The sequence below is a fragment of the Artibeus jamaicensis genome, unplaced genomic scaffold (assembly GCF_021234435.1).
Source record: "Artibeus jamaicensis isolate MK-2021 breed Jamaican fruit bat unplaced genomic scaffold, CSHL_Jam_final scaffold_474, whole genome shotgun sequence".
Taxonomy (NCBI): domain Eukaryota; kingdom Metazoa; phylum Chordata; class Mammalia; order Chiroptera; family Phyllostomidae; genus Artibeus; species Artibeus jamaicensis.
In genome coordinates this window covers 43,630,963-43,648,930 of record NW_026522046.1, presented here as the reverse complement: position 1 = coordinate 43,648,930, position 17,968 = coordinate 43,630,963, and the positions used below count along the sequence as shown (strand labels likewise).

General features: G+C 48.5%; 1 protein-coding gene across 1 annotated transcript in view; it reads right to left on the bottom strand.

The window, feature by feature from the left end:
* Positions 1–17,368, bottom strand: part of DSCAM (DS cell adhesion molecule) — a 116,085-nt gene extending 98,717 nt beyond the window's left edge. Inside the window, exons 1-3 of the mRNA XM_053657553.1 lie at positions 17,271–17,368; positions 10,775–10,851; positions 2,716–2,786 (exon numbers count right to left, since the gene is read on the bottom strand). Of these exons, the coding sequence (XP_053513528.1) occupies positions 2,716–2,786; positions 10,775–10,851; positions 17,271–17,287 (165 nt within the window). The 5' untranslated portion in view covers positions 17,288–17,368. The remainder of the gene's footprint in view (positions 1–2,715; positions 2,787–10,774; positions 10,852–17,270) is intronic.
* Between the last annotated feature and the right edge of the window lie 600 nt (positions 17,369–17,968).

Genomic DNA, 17,968 nt, shown 5'->3' with positions numbered 1-17,968 from the left:
ACAGAATAGCAGAGAGAAGTAACCAAATGGATGGCAGAAACCACAGGACGGAAATGGCACTGAGCCATCGCAAAGAGTAACGAGCAAGACAGTGGGTCAGGAGACCATCCATTTCATGTGTGTTTCCAGAAAGGGCATGCTGGACCGGGGCGTTGAGGACGCAGGACTGGACGGGTGAGGGCAGGATGTCATGGAAAGTGTGCAGTGTCAGAGGGAGAGAAGATGCCGGCCATGGGGATGCGCACGGTCCCCTATAATGGGGGGATGGACAGAGCGACAAACTGGAAACAGGGTGCTGTTGCCTGATGCTGGCAACCTACGGTGTCTTCTGGGTTTCGGTCTCTGCTGGGTAGACACAGGCCTGACTTGCTATTTTCAAAATCAGAGACTTTCCTTTGTGGAAAGAAATAGCTGAAGTATTTACAAGGGGACAGCTGTTCATTTTGTTCAGCAGAAGGTGCATTGTTACAGTGGTACAATGACAGTCACACAAACCTAACATCTCCCTCCCTTGTCACAGAAGGGCCACACCCCAACCGCGAGGAGGTTTCGCATCTAAAGTGGCCACTCCCCGCCCAAACCCCAGAGCTCTTCTCCCCGAAATTGCACGTCTCTCCGTCAAGCGCATCTTTTACTGTGACCCCAAATAAGTGAGTTCCCCCCTTAGCCATTTTCCATGCAGTTCCTGACATTTCCATCCCGGCTGCCTGAGGTGGGGCTCCCTGCTTGGGCTAAGTGATTTCTCCTCGTTTTTCTCCTTCCTTCTTTTCCTTTCCTGCCACCTCCTTCTCCAAAATGTAAACCCGGAACTTTTATACACACAGTACACGTGTACTTTCTGCAGATCCGACTTGGCCTGCACTTTATGATGGGTAAGAGCATGCAGTTTGGTTGAATCAGTGACACACTTTCCTCACATAATCAGGCAAACAAATGGGCAGCCCTTGCGTCATTAGGTGGTAAGATCAGCCACGTATCCATCTGCATGCTGACAGGCTGGGTGACGCCCACCGCTGCTCTGACATCTGTCACTGCTCCGTGAATAGCATCTTAACAATCGGCTCCTGGTCCAACAGAAGCGAGGTTTCCTTTTAATAGCCCAGGCCACATCCATCCTTTTATCATTAAGAAGAAATTTAACTGCAATTTACTGACTTTGCTGCTTTTTTTTAATGGATGCAGAAAGGATGTAAAGCCTTTTAAAGCTTGAAAAGTTCCACGTTTAGTTTGTAAGAACTCTGTGCACAGACACATCTCTCCAGCAGGACCCGAAAAGCTCTGGGGGCCAGAGCAATCACTGGTCTTTTTCGAGGCAAACACACAAGGGAATGAGAAGGACACGTGGGTGAAACTTCAGAGACTCAGTCAAGCCAGAGTGAGTCAGCATTTCGTGTGTAGTACGGTGGCCGGAATGCGTGGGGGTTAGGGCTTGCTGAGTGCCTTTCATGACACGGCGTATGATGCTCACAGCTGGCGGACGTTCTCACAAAGATGAATGGCAACCCCTTCCCCTCCCTCGGCCATGTGGTCTGGGCAGCCGACCGTCACGCCACGCTGCCTGCTGGAATTGCAGCTCGCTGGCACAAAGGGGCTTGCTGCGGGGTCGTGTGTTAACACCAAAGAGGGGCCCACCCTACAACGAAAATCCTGTCTTCTGCAGACATGGGTCACTCAGTGAAAAAGCTGATGCTCCGAGGAAAAACCCAAGGACAGGTTTGGTTTTTAATGGGTATAAGAGGTGTGCGTCTGGAAGACCTCACTGGGGTCCCTCCGCCCCCATTCTCTGAGTGAGAACACAGGAAAAGGGGGAGGAATGAGGCAAGATGAAAACACATGCAATGCGGGAAATCCAGAACTGGGTTAGTAAGTCTAACTTCATAGAAGTCTAACTATCACTCCAGGTAAAACGGCATTTGCCTCGAGGTGGTTGTCTCTAAGAGCACATTCAGGTGTGACTAGTTCCCAAGGCAGGTGTGCCCACCAGGTAAGTAACACCAGGTAAGCTTCCTGGGACAGTGGTGCCCAACATGCTGGTCAATGATGAGCTGGCACTGGAATAGGAATCAACTGTTTTTATCAGGACAGTTTCGCTATGATAAAAAAAAAACATTGACCAGACAAAGCCACATGCTGCTTGCTGTCATGTGCACTGTGACCCCAGCTTTCTTCCTCTCCAAGCAACAGCTAACAAGCCCTCAGTGGCCAGTCTGCATCTGCGGGCCACACTTGGGGACCACTGCCCTGGATGCCACAGCCTCCACAGCACAGTACCTGCTGAGGAAATGGGGGGGTACTCGAGGACACAGGTGGCCAGTGGTGCGGGCAGGACTTCCCTCCTTCCTGCCAGCTCAGTGCACTCGCTATGGCCCCAAGATCTGCCACTTAGGAAAAACAACTAGAGAACATCTCTCTGGGGGTGAAGTCAGCAATGTAGACGGGCCCTGCCTCCTCACAGTTTGTCTGGAGACCAGCACTTAGAACTCAGTCAGGATTCAAAGAATTAAAATAAGACACAACTACTTCACTCTCTGTGGATGAAGAATTCGCTGTAAAAACATTTGAAAGGTGGATACAAATTTAGGCTTTAAGAAAAGGGCTTTAAATCTAATTTTGCAAAACCGAGTGTTAGTGTCTTGGCGTCGTAACACTTAACGTGAGTGAAGTGCTCACCCCCACGGAACACGTGCCAGGAGAGCGAGAGCATGCTCAGTTTACCTTCCAGGTGACCCTGATGCTCTGGGACGATATGGGCTCCAGGTGAACTTCCTGCGGGGGGCCGTCGGGAGCTGAAAGACCAAAATCCACAGGCCGGTTAGAAGTGAGTCCCACAGAAAACTGAAATCCACCCGGCAGGACGCAGGCCCAGAAGCCAGGCCGTCTGAGCACAGAGGCTGTGTGTTGGGCGGATACCACATTTTGCCATGTATGTGGATGTACAATGTACATCCATGTTTGTATGCATTACACATGGGATTATTATACCCATTATTATACCCATGACATGTAATCATTATACCCATGTGTAATATGCATCCTTATTTTTTCCCTCAAAAATCTGGGCAAAAAGTACGCATCACACATGGCTAAATATGGTGAGTCTGGCAGAGTTGTTGCACGCTAAATTCACCCGGGGCTCTCTCACTCCCAGGAAGGACACACCTCGGGGCTGTCCTTGCGTTCTTCCCAGCCATGTCTTTGACAACTTGATTAGTGAACCTCAAGTGTTAGCAAGTCAATGGCTAAAACAGGAAGCTTATTTTTGTAAAACTCTTCCTATAGTGGCTGTTGAAGACACTTTTCTTTCCCTTTAAGTGTCTTTTAGTGACATGACTTTGGGGTCGATCAGGTTGCTCAGAGTTACTGAGGCAAAAACAAACAAACAAACAAACAAACAACCGGAAATCAAGATCCTTCGGCCTGAATCTCTTTGATCGCTTTAATTCTTCATAATTTCCAATTAAAAATACTTGTTAACCAGGGGCTGTGGCCACAGATAAAAAAAAGCAAAGTTAAAAAAGGAAGTGTGCAACACACACACACCTATTTCTATTGCTTGTATAGATTCCACTTACACCCCGTTACAGTTAATTAACACATTTTAGAAACACACTGCATGCTAAGTGCATGATGCGGAACGCAGGGAGGTAGAGCGTTCTCGTGCCCCCAGAGTTCCTGACCAAACTGGGACGGATGGACGGCACTCAGAGACCATGGCCCAACACAGCGGACACTCAATAGCCCTCTGAGAAGTGGAAGCAAATGATGACCCAGGGAGAGGCCCCTGTGGGGAAAATAGTACCCCTGACGGGGAAACAGTACCCCTGTTGCTGGATCGACGATTCTGGGATCACAGCTGCACAAAGCCCCTCTCTGTGGACACGAGTGCCCCTTTGCAGGAGGGTGAGCAGCACACGGGGCCAAGAAAACAGAAGCAGTGAAGGTAAATGCATTTTGAAGAATTTGCAAGTGAAAGAAAGGTTAGAGGTAAAGGTCTAATTGGAGAGGGGCAAGGTCAAGGGGAATGCCTTTCTGTTTTCAGAGGAAGAACTGTGGAGTAATGACACAATGTTAAAAAAATGCTCCTCGACTTATGAGGAGGTCATGTCCTGGTGAATCCAGTGGAAGATGACAATATCGTAAGAAAATGCACTTGCTACCGCACTGTAGACTGTCATTGTTTGCCCTCGTGACGGTGTGGCTCACTGGGGCCAGGCTCCCTGCACCTGCCCAGCATCACCAGAGAGTCCCAGAGCATCTCGCTAGCCCGGGCAAAGGACGCATTCAGAGTCGGAGGTGTGGTTTCTACTGAATGCACATTGCTTTTTCACCCTCATAAAGTCAAAGAATTGTAAGTCATGCCATAAGGCAGAGAGTGTCTGTGGTTGCTAAGTTGATGGGCATTTCAATCTTTCTCCCCGAGTCCAAATTCTGATTTGACCACTTAGTAGCTTTTTTGTTTGTTTTTTCAAGTTATTTCTCTGTGCCTCAGCTCCCTTCTCTATATGATGGGGCAATAAAATGTATATCATGGTGTACGGAAACAACCTATAGAATAACGTGGGAGCAGTGGCCAATATAATTAGGAAGACATTGTTTTTTGGCACTGAATTTTCCACTCTAAATGTCTAAAATATTTGAAGAAAAACTTTAAATTATTAAAAAAGTAGTCTGCTTTCAGAATTTTAGCCTTTCCTTACAGTTCCCAAGCTGTAATTTTTTATGGGTATTTATACTCAAAGTTCTTAAAGGAAGAGTGTAATACATAGAGAGAACATAGTTTCTTCTTTGTAAAAACAAAACAAAACAGAATATTTAGCTTTCCCCTATGGGAGGAGAAGGCTGGAAGTAACTATTAATAATGAATGTGATTTTACAAAATAAATAATCAGTGCATTTCTACAGAAGTTGAAGCTTTTCAAATAGTCAAACGGTAATAGGTGAAGACTGCATTTACAGTTCCTAATGCCTTTATTAGACAAGAAACTTCTACTAACTCTGTTTGGCTGCTGTGATGACAGACCCTTGGTAATTGCTGGGCCCACGGGTCTCTGCTCTTGTTTCCCCTTCGGGTCACCCAGGCTGGCCCTGTGTCCCTCCCTCCTGAGTCAACTCCTCAGTTTACTGCCCCTCTGACAGCTCTTGGTGGCTCTCAGTGGACTGACTTCTCTCTCACGTCCAATGAATGACATCAAGACTCTGCCTCAGCACCCTCCTCTGTCCTCAGAATATTCTCTCCTCTGTGGATCGATCTCCTGGCTTCACCCAGCCTCTTGGAGACAAAGCAATCATTTGATTGGCTACCCCCATCCCACACCCGCAGTGGTATTTCTGTCTCTGGCTTTCTTCTTGAGAAATCTACTGAGTTTATGCACGTGCCAGGTCTAAAACTGAGCGAGGACTGGCATACAGATGTGGATGAAGTTGGACTGAGGGAGAACTACATGATTCCATAGCCACGTGCTTCTCTCTGATGGAAGTATTGTGGGTGAAGGGAGTGTTCTTTGCTTGGCAAAGGAAATGAAGACTGTGTTTAGTAAAAATCAAAATAAAACCCAGAAGAGTTGACACCCAGAGGGTGAAAGGATGAATTCATTTAAATGACTATTTATCAAATAAATAGTTATTTAAATTATTATTTATCTATCACCTATTATGTGCCAAACACTGTCCTAGGTATCTGGAATATAGCAGCAAACAAAACGAGCAAATATTCCTGCCCTTGTGGGAAGGGCCAAAAATAGATCACAAACAAAATAAATCAATAATTGTATGGTATGTTTGATGGTAATAGATAATATTTTCTAAAAAGCGAAGTGTTAGTGGAGGACAGGGACCAAGTATAACAGAGTAGTCTGAGGGTTGAACTTTAAATAATGAAGAAGGTCAGGGTAGGACTCATTGAAAAAATGTTATTCAGGCAAAGATTTGAAGGAGGTATGGAAGAAAGGTGAAGAACATTTCAGAACAATCACAGAATATTCTGGAATATTCCAGAATATTCCAGGACAGGCGGCGGGAGTATACCTGGCATGAGTGAGGAACGTCGAGGAAGTCAGTGATTTGTTTACTTTCCAAAGTCTCTAGATGGAAGCTGGGGAGCACCAACAATGGAAGCAGATTGCAGCAGGCTCAGGTTAGGGCAGCCCAGTTCTTGGTGGGCAGACCCTGCACATCTGACTCTCCCCTTTAAGAACACAGTGGATGTCCCACTTGGCTAATGTACACTGATATTCATACATTTATCACAACACAAGGATGATGCCTTTTACACCTTAGGAACCTCATCACACCCCATCCCCCTCAGACTCCAGCTTAGCACACAAGAAACTCTTCTTCTGGACCAAAGCTACTGCTCTGGAGTGTGATGAAGCATGATGCACAGACCATGAACTTAGCACTGGATGAAATGCGGGCCCAATGACCCCATGTGGTAACCCTTCCATAACCCTGACCTTCCATTCTCTGATGCATCTGAAAATTCAGTGGCTTTCCAAGGAGCTCCCACATAATGTCAAGGAGCTCCTGACATTCCACGTTCTGAGGATAGACTCATAAGGAAAAGGAAAAGGGATTAGCCACCCAAAACTCGGTCACAGGCACTAAGTGATGCATGACAAGGGTGCAGCAGCTAATGGGGAAGTTGGTGTAGAGTGAGGGTTAGCTGTGAATGGGACATGCTGACCCGTGTCACCGAAATCTGGCATATCTGTGCACTTCTGGCCCATTAGGAGCTGTTCTCAACTCTTGACAGTGTCTCCACTTTATCTCTCAGCCTCTCCTCTTTGGGGGGGCCAAGGGCTGCAGAGGGGAGGCAGGAAGAGTGCTCTAGACAGTGTAATCTCTGCTTCCTGGCTGTGCCCTGAGGTCAAGTGCATTGGAGCGTACTATAATGTACTTGGGCACGTTCGAATGAAAATAGGCTCAGTGTTACGGAGCAGGAACAAGGCTACTTTTGAACAGTAGGTAGGAAGGTGTGGAAACGGCAGGGGTTCCTTCTCACTAAGCTTTGCAGTGGACGGTATGGCAGGAATCTGGACCCAAATGCCCACCATGGCAAGACCTAAATTAAGGATCTACACCTTTTCTGTACAGGGACAGATAGAACATATTTAGGCTTTGTGAGTCGCGTGTGGTCTTTGTTGCATATTCTTTTTCTTCCTCTTTTTAAAATGAAAAAATAAAACAACCCTATGCTTAGCTCAGGAATTGTAAGTGGACTTCAGTCCGTGGGATCTAGTGTGCTGATCCCTTCAATTGAAGAGGGTGGAGATGAAGGTTGATTGGGGTGTAGGGCTGCCCTAAGGGGTAACCACTGTAGACTTAGCTCTATTGGATTCTAGCCAAATAGGCACTCAAGAGAAATTAAAAATTTAGATTTTGACCCCAAATCTCCAGATTTTAAAAACTGATGCCAAGTTGGAAAGACTAGTATAGCAGTAGTAGACTCAACCCAAACACACCCATGGCCTGGTCTGCCGTGTGTGCTGCGGTTCGGACCTAGAACACGCCACACACATCAGCATGGGAGGGCATCTCAGCCACAGGCTCAGGCGCTTCCCGGGCCCCTGCTGGAGCTCTGCTAGGTGCTCCTCCTCCTTTCTCCCACCTCCTGCATCCCTCCACCTTCGAGCCTTACCCTCTGCCTTTCCCTACTTTTTCTTTTTTGTAAGGTCCTTCAAAATTTCAGTGCGGTGTGGCTTTAATGCACCATATAGTTTTCTCAACAATCACACACACACACACCATACACACAGTGCTCATTGTTACACCTATTCTAAGACAACACTGGAAGGCACATTTATGAATACCCTCCCACATATACTGAGCTGTCTCCCTTGTGCCAGACACACATGACGGGTAGAAACGTAAGTAGCATATACTCTATGGAGAAATGACAACATGGCTCAAGGGCCACTGTCAGAAAGATCCCTACTCAGTGCTAGGGGAAGGGGCACTAATGTCATTCAGGGAGACCGGAGGAGGCACGACACGGGGGGACATCCTTGACCAGGCTGTTCAAGGAAGAGTTCAGAACAGGAGACACAGAACTTGGACGGCCTTCAGACAGGGCACAGCACCCACACAGAGGAGGGGCAGGAAAGGGCTGCCTGGCACTGACTAGACCATAGCGAGTCCGGTGGAGTTTCAAATAGTGGGGTGGGGGACACCCAGGCCTAAACACCTCATGGACCTCATTTCTCCAGCCAGATGGGGAATGCGAGGTGTCCTCAGGTTGCCCGGACTTGGGCACTATATTACCATACATGGGGGGGGTGTTTCCAGAAGCTTCCACCCAATGATTTTCACTGTTTGAGAGATGAGTACTTTACTTATTGATTTATTTTAGGAAGGGGGAATAGTTGGGCCGAGGAATGGTCATCTCGAGGTGGCTCTACCTTTGGACGTCCTTGCCAGGCAGTGGCAGAAGCAACCTGTGGCCACTGCAGGCAATTTTCATGAAGGTCTCTTTGGTCAGGATAGTTGTCCTCCATTTTTTGTGGGTCCAATGAGGGAAAATGACTTTCGGATTTCAGTCACACAAACGTATGCACCATGACACAGACAGATTCTGTTTTGGAGCTTTCCTTTGCTCCAGCCTGTTCCCTTCCTTTGTTTTCCCCCAGCTCATCTGCATGGTGAGTGAGGGAGGCTCTCTGGGTCCAAGGCAGCTCAAGGAGCCAAGCATCTGGCTTCCGGTCAGCCTGTCTGCAGAGATTCGGGGGAGCTGCTCCGCTGACTGCTGGGCAGGAGTGGCTGTTCACCTGGCCTCCTGGCTGGGAGGAGAAATGCTGCCATGGCAACCGCCAGCTGCTGCAGAGGTCACCCAGGAAACGGAGTAAAAAGCAAGCAACACCATCAGCATTCATGATGGCGATGGGAAGGCAGCCACAAAACCTAGTTACTTGAAAAAGGCTGTCAGGATGGGGCAGACGTAGAACCGGGGTGAAGAGGAAGAAGGAGAAGCTTGGGCCCTGCATATTCTGGGGGCAGCATATCGTCCCCAAATATCCAGCATGATGAAATTCTGGGAAGTCAGTGTGTTACTTATATAAATATTTAAATAAGATTCCATTTTTACAGGAACACACAAACACTCATTTCCCACTTGATTCTAAGAAATACAGAGTATTTTTAAAGCTTGGAATTTTGCTCATTTATCCAGTCTGTTTGTGGTAATAAGGATCTAGCTACCATAATGTCCACTTTGCAGAAAAGAAATCACACAGGGTATCCAAGTATCAGAAATGGCCCATCTCCAGACAATGAAGCATAACACTAACCTATCACCCTTCCTTAAAAACAATTTTCAAGAACTGTTACATTCCAGGGTTGAGAAATGAGTGCTTATGTGCTGTTCTGGAAGAACTGTGAATTCTAATCTGTTTTCTTGAGGACTGTACTGACTATGATGAGTTAATATCAAAAGAGTTAAATTTTACATTTTTTTGGTCCAGAAATTCTACATCTTGCTATTTAATCTATGAAAATAATCTTGAAAATAGCAGCAGATACACAAGGATGTTCCTCACAGTGGTGTTTATAATGATGGAAAAAAATTGAACACAGTGGGCCTGCCTAACAACATGGAATCAGTTAAAACAATGGCGAAGGGACCATTGCAAATTACTGACAAGTACTTAAGAGACAGGTGAGAGTGGTGTCTATCTGTCTGGCCATTAATGAGGGTAACAGAGGAGTAGGTGGTGGAAAGGAAGCCAAGGACAGCCCTGCCAGATGAAACGAACCTCGCGTTGACTCCCAGTCATTTGGGAGTGACCATCTTAACTTTGGTGATAGAGAACGGAGGACCCAAGACTCAGCTTCCAGTTTCTCTGCAGCAGTATGTAGTGGCTAATTAGCTCTGATTGTTGGCCGGGAAAAAAAGGCTAGCTTTGGGGGCTGGACACTGCTTGCGCCCCAAGAGATGAGCCAGGTTTGGTTGCTTACCTTTGCTTCCCCAGGGAAACCCAAGGGCAGCTTGCTCCTCCTTTCCTTCTGGTGGGTGGGCTGTCAATCAGCATCACTGCCACTGCCTGATTGCTCAGTCCTCTACAAACTAATTCATCCCCCCGCCTACCCCGGGAGCTGTGGGTGGATCGTGATGTTGAAGGGTGTGGAACTGCATGTGTGTATGGGGTGAGTGTGCATGCATCTGTGTGGGGTGATGAATCAGGTTACAAAACTGATTTTGTAGACGTTATCAACATGCTCATACATAGCCCTAGGTGGTAGGATTATGGAACCTGTTTTGCCTCCTTCAAAATGTGTATATAACTATCTTCTAAGTTTTTAATACTGAATATGACATACATTTTAATAGAAAAAAAGCCATAAAGTTTATTACAGAAAATACGGACATTTCTAGTCAATGAAATAACCCGGAGTGCCATTTCCCCAGCCCCCCACTGAGTGTGTTCTTGGCATTTCCTAGTTTTGCCTTCCCTCCGCCCCTAGACAACTCGGGGCCTTGAGCAAGACGCCCCCCTCATGGCTCTTCTGTCAGCCTGGATTCTGTGTGTCCACACAGAAGAACTACAGTCATGGCAAGGCTTTCTTTAACTCTCACTAGATGGCTGGTGGCAGATGTCTTTCTTCCAAGTCTTGGGCACGATGACCTGGAACTAAGCCCTATTTGAAGAGCAGTGCCTTCCCTATGGGAGAGCACTGTGTGTGTCGGTAGGGTGTGGAGCTCCGCAGAGCTCTCACCAAATGCCTGATTCGGCATTACTGGAGAGCCCGGGAGCCAGCTCAGGCCCCTGGGCTGCACACGCACCTGCCTCGTCCGCGGTGATGGACAGCTCGTTGCTGGGCTCACTCTTGCCAATCCGGTTCTTGGCGTACATGCGGATGCTGTAGGTGGAGGAAGGGTGGATATCAATGATGGTGGCCGAGTTCAGCTGAGGGGAAACATCTTTGGTTCTCTGAGCAGAATCCCAGGAGTCTTTGGGGTTTTGTTTTTCAAAAAAGAAGAGATAGAGATGTGAGTTTTTTTCCTCTGCCTTGGAAAGTTCACAAGTAGGAACTAAAAACAAAGTTTAAAAAAGAAAGGTCACAACTCCAAGTGAAATTCTCAGTGCTTTGCTCCCAGTGTTGTGGCAGGAGGACCATCTGAGGGGGGACGACACCACACACTGATTGTCTACATGGAGGGGGACAAGCGCCGTGGGCACCTGAGTCCAGGGACTTCTCAGGCAACACACCAGGTCTACTGGCAGAGACCACAGGGGACCACAGAGGTCTACAGGCGTGATGTGGTGGGCGCTCACGCCCGTGACACAGAAACGACGGGTCCAAGCACTCACGGCACAAGATAGCAAAAGGAATTAGGGTTCGGCACCCCTGCACCAAAAAGAAAACGTATTTGAAAACCAGCAAACCCTTCAGCCATGTCAGGTCTTTCTCTCCAAACGAAGAGTGATAAAGATAAAATACATGTAAAAAAATGAACCTCAGTGTCCGGTATAAACACTGCTTACCAAATGCCTTTCTTAATTCTTACTTTTGAAATGTTTTAGTTTCAGATCCTTTATTGTAGGCATGACTTTTCAACCACAGCTAATTTGAAAGGTAGCACACGCCTCCCATGAAGAGTCACTGTTGAATATGTGGCAATATGTACCTGCTGGTTTTAGGGCTTCAGCCAGTCACAGAACGTCAGGAAGTGACTCCTATTTCAGAAAGTCTGGGCAGGTGCTGATTGGGGGTGGATGGTCAAGAGATACTGTCGGTTGTAGAAAAAAGAACGCCCTCAGATGGAGGGCAGAGAGGGTGCTCATTGCCCCCCTACCCCAGGGCCTTCTTGTGTGTGATCAGCACAGTGCAGAAAGAATTTCATTAAGGTTCTGTGTTCCCTGTCAGATTTTAAGCCCCAGGAGAGCAGAGGGCACGCTTGCCATGTTCAATGCCGTGCCCCTAGTGTGCACACAAGCCTGACCGATAATAAATGCATGTTTAATAGATGAATGAATAAAGAGCAGATATCCAGACCTCTCAATCCCGGGAGCGACACACAGCCCTTCCCACAGGAGTGGTGACTATGGTGGTTTAGAGGGTTTCTCTGCACAAAGGGAACCAGAAACACAAGAGATTTTCTGGACTCCTAGAAAAAATGTGGCCTCAAGCCTACCTTTGTTCTAACTTTTCAGGGAATAGAACATCTTAGAAACTAATAATTAATATTCCCGCTAAAAGATAAAATATCATTTGGGTCAAGGGATTGGAGGTGGAAAAACATGATGTAAAAAGAAAAGATGCTGCAAAAAATCAATGGAAGAGGAAGACAAGGTGACTCCATAGAGGACAAGTGAGCCGGGGGCGGGGGGGATGTTAATACCAAAAATGGCACAAAAAAAGGAGCCCTTGTCCAAAGAAGAGAAGGTCAGACCTTCTGGAGAGGATGTCTAGGACAAGAGAGAGGAAGCCCAGACATTGCAAGATGCAGAGGAAGTTGCTAACTAGCCCCAGGATACTCATCTCTTGCAGTGGGTGATGATTCCACCCAAGGAAACATGGAAGTTTCTGGACCTGGCAGGACCGATAAAGACATGGTCATCTTACTGGAGGTTGTGTCTGGGAGGTGGCTGAGAGCCTGAAGAGTGGACGTATGACTGTCTACTGACCACCTCCTCCTGCCAGTCAACTGATATGGATAGCCCATGGGGAAGTGGCCAAGGTGGGCAGCTCTGGGCAGGGAGTGAAAGATCCTTAGATCAGGGCTGTGTTTTCAACTTCTTCCTTGAAGTGATTGTACTTTGAATGAGGAAGCTGGTTTCAATGATCATGATTACAGAATACAGTTCAAAGCAACACAGGATGAATTTTTAGCTAAAGGTCAGGGAGATGAGAAAGAATGTGTTACCCTGATGGATTTTAAAATTACTGAATGGAGAAAGCGAATCTAGTTAAAATCCCCAAACACACTCTAGCAAATTATGCGGCATCAAAGGAGGGCTAAAAACAGGGCAACGACTACATAGGAGCAGAGTCAGGAGAGGGACATCTCAGGTGCCGATGTGCAAATGGGCAGGTTGTGGGTAATTAACAATGCGCTTCAGACTATAATGTGGGAATGAAAACCAATCCCAGAGTGATCCTGATTCTTGGGAGGATGAAAATGCAAATTGAAATACAAATATAACTAACAAGAATTTGCTACAGGCAATATAAAGATTTCACAGGAGCAAGCCCCACCGAGAAATGCATGCTTGGAAACCCAAGAGCAAGGATGTGAGTCCCAATGGGGAGGGTTTGGGTGAGGACATGTGTGGGGGCAAGGAATGAATTGCTATTGGGGCTTCAAGGAAGGTCTTCTTACCCAGTGGGGAAGGAGATGAAGCTTTTGAGATGCAGAGAGCACATGCAGCACCACAAGGGCTTAGAAGTCTCACCAGATGATGCCTGGGGTGGGGGGTGGGCATGGCTGAAGGGGAGGCCGAGGCCCCCGGCACCATGCAAGTGTGGGAAGCTGCTCCCTCTCAGGGCAGGGAGCACCAAGGGAAGGGACCGCACTGCCAGCGCAGGCCAGGCGGAAAGCTCGGAGGAGGGGCCCCTCCAGGATGCCCTGCACAAGGAGCACAGTCCCTGCCAGGATTCTTGTCTAAATCATCCTCTCTGCCTGCCATTGGGCGAACCCAGCCAGAAGTCCAAGGGGAAAGGAATCCTTGTGGTCTGGTCTACAGAGTTCAGCCTCCTGGAGCAGGGCAGACCATGGGCTTGTGGTGGAGGTCAAGGCAGCCGGCAGGAAAAAACAAACTAGCAGCAAAGGGAACTCACACTTGTGAAGTCGCATCTGTGTGCTCGGCGCTGTGCTAGGCATGACAGTAATGTGACATCTGCAGGCCCCAAATCTGTGGGCACACCGGAAACACCTTGGGGCTTTGACAACTGTACCTTCAGACCTACTGACTCCCTGGGGGATGGTGCCCAGAACCTGTGTTTTACAAAAGCGTCACTGTCTGGGTCATCCTGAGGCACTGCCAGAGTTTGGACAGACTGCTTCATTTGCTGGAACTCTTACAACATCTGACGAAGAAAGGATTTTTACTTTCATGGGAAAGTCAAGAAACTCAGGTCCCATGACATAGCTGGTGAGAAGTGGGACAGACTTTGACCTCAGCTGTATTGTGCCCATGACCTGGGTCATTGTCCTGTGTCAGGTGGCCTTCAAGTATTCTCTGCAGGAGGTCTAACAAATAGGACTGAGTATCAGTTTTCCATACACGTGTGGAAAGTCTCACAGGCTTGGATGGAGACTTCCTGACAAGTCCTTGGCTTGGCTTACTGATGAGGAGCGATGCAGACAGTGTGGCCAAGTGCAAGGGCGGGGAGCTTGGCCAAGAGCGGTTGTGACACATGTGGGTGTGCAGGCACTCAATCGGGGGGCCGTGCACTGCGAATGTGCACTTTGGTTTAGAAAGGAGAGGTCAGGCGCTTTTGCTGAAAAAGTCAGCAGGACTCCACGAACAACCCACGGAAATGGTGACATAAAAGGATGGGACATTCAGAATCCCACTCCTGCCTCTAAAGTTCCAAATAACCCCCAGCGTGGCTGTGCTGGGTGCTCACTCGTGAGCTCTGCTTGGGAGTCAGGTATCCCAAGTCAGGAGGATGGTAGGTCAAGGACAGATAGAGAAGGGTGAACTTGACCTGACGCAGTGTTGGCAGTGGCCAGAATGAGTCAGGGTGACCAACAGTTCTAGAGGCAAAGTTTACGAAGGTAAGAGCAAGTGTATAGCAGCCCCTATCAAAAAAAAAAGGTACCACTAGTGGCCATGCGTGTGTGAGAGTTTGTGCTTCCTGGCCTAGATGGTTCCATCCCAGGACGAGGGAGACACGGAAGGTTCTGAAAGTGGGAGGAGTAGTTAAGGAGCACAGATGGCTTTAGAGGAATTTTACATAGATGCATTTTCATGTGTGCTTCAGTGGCACCAGCAGCCGCCATTTCTTAGATGTGTTGCTCTGTGCCAGACAGCAGGTAAAGCATTTCAAGTGCATTCCCTCCTTAAAGGGAATTGACCAAATAGCCACTGAGTGCCGACCACATATTAGGTGCTGTGCTAGGTGCTGGAGAAATGGCTAAAACTAGACCAAAAAGGCACAGAAAGCCCCAGGGAGCCTCCAGTCTGGGGGAGGTGACATGTGAATCATCCATCACAACTGCGCCACCCTCTTCCCAAACAGGGTCACATTCTGTACTATCTTTATGGTGGATGCAATTCAATCCACATCATAAAAATGTCAGTGCCCTTGAAGTTAATGAACAAATATAATAGGTTCCCAGTGCAAATAATGAAAGAGGTTTTGTGGAGCTAGACAGGTTTATCCTAAAGTGCATATATGGAAAACCAAGAAAACCCAGAAAGAAAGTTACGAGGCTGAGTTAGCTCCACCAGAGAGTAGACCATGAAGCTGTGGTGATTGAAGCCAGGTACTGGTGCCCTGACAGACAGACAGACAGACAGAGGTTGGAACAGGCTTCGAAGTCCAGGAACAGGCTGCCGCACACACGGAAAGTCAGTGCGTGGCAAAGAGGGTGTCTGCAATCACTGAGTCATGGTGGGCTTTAGTAACACAGGGATGCCCACTTGGAAAATGGTAAATGAGATCTGCATCTCCCCGCATGCACAAGAACATGCTCCAGATGGATAGGAGATGGACCCTTTAAAGAGGGAGAGAAAGAAGGCACACACGTACTGGAAGAAAACACGGTGAATCATTTCATAGCCCCGCTGTAGAGAACAGCTTGGTGAATGTGTCTCAAAATCCAGAGGCAATAAAAGAAGATGTTGAGAGTTTGGGGGGGGGAAGAAACAATCACAGAAATAAGTATGAGATTGTGCACGATGGCTTCTGTCAGGAAGATAGGACAGAGGAGCAGGTGAGAGGGAGGTGTGGCCTCCAGGGTGGACCAGGGAGGGGTCTAAGGAGAAGGTGGAATAACCATAGTAACCACATGGTCCAGGGAACAGGGTCTTCCAGCCAGAAGGCAGCCCGTGGCCTTTGAGGGACCGGTGTCACAGAGGAGAATGGTGAATGGAGCTAACCAGCAAAGGTGCACAGCGGAGCCAGGACAGGCCGGACCCCACACTCCCTTTGAACCACTGATAGTCACCAGCACCTGGAAAGGACGGTTATCCCTCAAGACAGGGAGGCACCGAGCTCCCCCGAGAGGCGGCCTGGAATGTGGCTCCAACAGCATGGCGCTGGGGATCCTGAGGCCAGTGTTCAGCCAGAGAGACTGCGGGCCTGTCCCTACCTCCGGGGACTCTGCGGGGCATCTCTCCAATTCATGTCTGCATTTCTCTCGGGCTCTCATTGCTACCATCGATTTCCAGGTCGTTCTCTGCTAGAACGTGTCTGCCTCACCCAGGAAGCATTCCCTTTCCTTCAAGACCTGAATCTCGGAACTTCTGACTGTGGCTCCACCTGACCTGATTTCCCTGGCACAGAGGCAGGGCTGCCTCCCCTCCTTCTGGCGCCCGGGAAGCCCACTTGGCCTGGTTCCTGAATATCCCCGTCGATCTGGGTCAGTGCTCTCCTTAGCCTGCTCGTGGGGGTCGCTGCTCCCCATCTCCCAGCCTGCACCAGCTGTGTCACATTTCCGGGTGAAAGGGTGACGGTGTGACTCAGGAGGTGTCCTTGGGCCGTGTGTGGGCACCACCTCATTCCTGGATCTCTAGCTGCATCTCTGAGATGAACCAGCTGGGCGGCCCCGAGTTTTCTACATGCGTTTTGTATCTGGCCAGTTACTTCAAGTCCCCAAATACCATTTCCAAATGCATAGGTCTGAGGTGAACTTGGTCTGGACAGTGCCCGCAAAGTAAAAAATACGGCTACGATGTGGCTTCTGAGAATTCCATCAACCCTTCACATGCTGCTGGTGCTCTTTTTGCTCATCTTTCTTATGAGACAGTGCAAGTCCAAAGGGAAGTGAATGGGTGGCAGGGGGAATGGCAGAGACAATGACCATGGCTGAGACCTGTCAGCAGCTGCCCCCGTGCCAATCAGTGGCAAGAATGCCAAAGTGGTGGTCATGAAGCAAGACCGAGGCTCAAGGGGAAAAGAGCAGAGCTGAGCCCATGAGGGGCGTCTGGACGCAAACACTCCACGGAAGGAAGCGTGGTGGACTTCGAGCCAGAAAGGAGACAAACTAGGGCCCCGCTGGGTTCCCGTGAGTCCAGGCCTGCTCTTCCAGGGAAAATAGATGAGAATGGAGGAGAATAAAGGGGCGTTAGAAGTGGACCTAAAGCTGGAGGCGATAAAGGACTTACCTGATTTGTTTTTGCATTCGATGTCGTAGCCTGTGATGGGGCTGTTGCCGTCAAAGCCCATCGTCCACCTGAGGGTGATTGTCCTTGCTTTCACGTCTTTGATCTCGATTTCGGGGGGGTCCGGCGGCTCTGTGCAGTCAACAGGACACCGGGGTTAGTTCGGGCCGGGACGCCTGTGGAATTGCTGAGTGTGGTGCACAGAAGCTTTCTCGGCATTCCACACTCGGAGATGCTTTCTACCTGGAAGGCCTTTTTTTCCCTAATCTCATTTTAGGGAGGAGAAATTACACTTTTCCCAGGCTGCCAATCATCATAGCACTTGTAGAGCTGGGTCAAACCTGGAGGATTTATTAGTTTTTGAAAGACTTTATTTATTTACTTTTAGAGAGAGAGGGAGAAAGACGGAGAGAAACATCAATCGGTTTGCCTCTCGCACGCCCCTGACTAGGGACCCAGCTGCAAACTGGGCATGCGTCCTGGCCGGGAATGAACCTGCGACCTTCCAGTCGACAGGATGATGCCCAACCCACTGAGCCGCACCAGCCAGGGCAAACCTGGAGGATTCAGATGCCACTCTTCTAGTGTGGAATCCAGAATTGAAAAACTATGTTGGGTTAAACTCCAAATGCTAAACTTCCCCTTTCTATTCACATTGTCCAGGGCAAGGATTCCCAAACTTGAGCAGAGAAGGAACATGA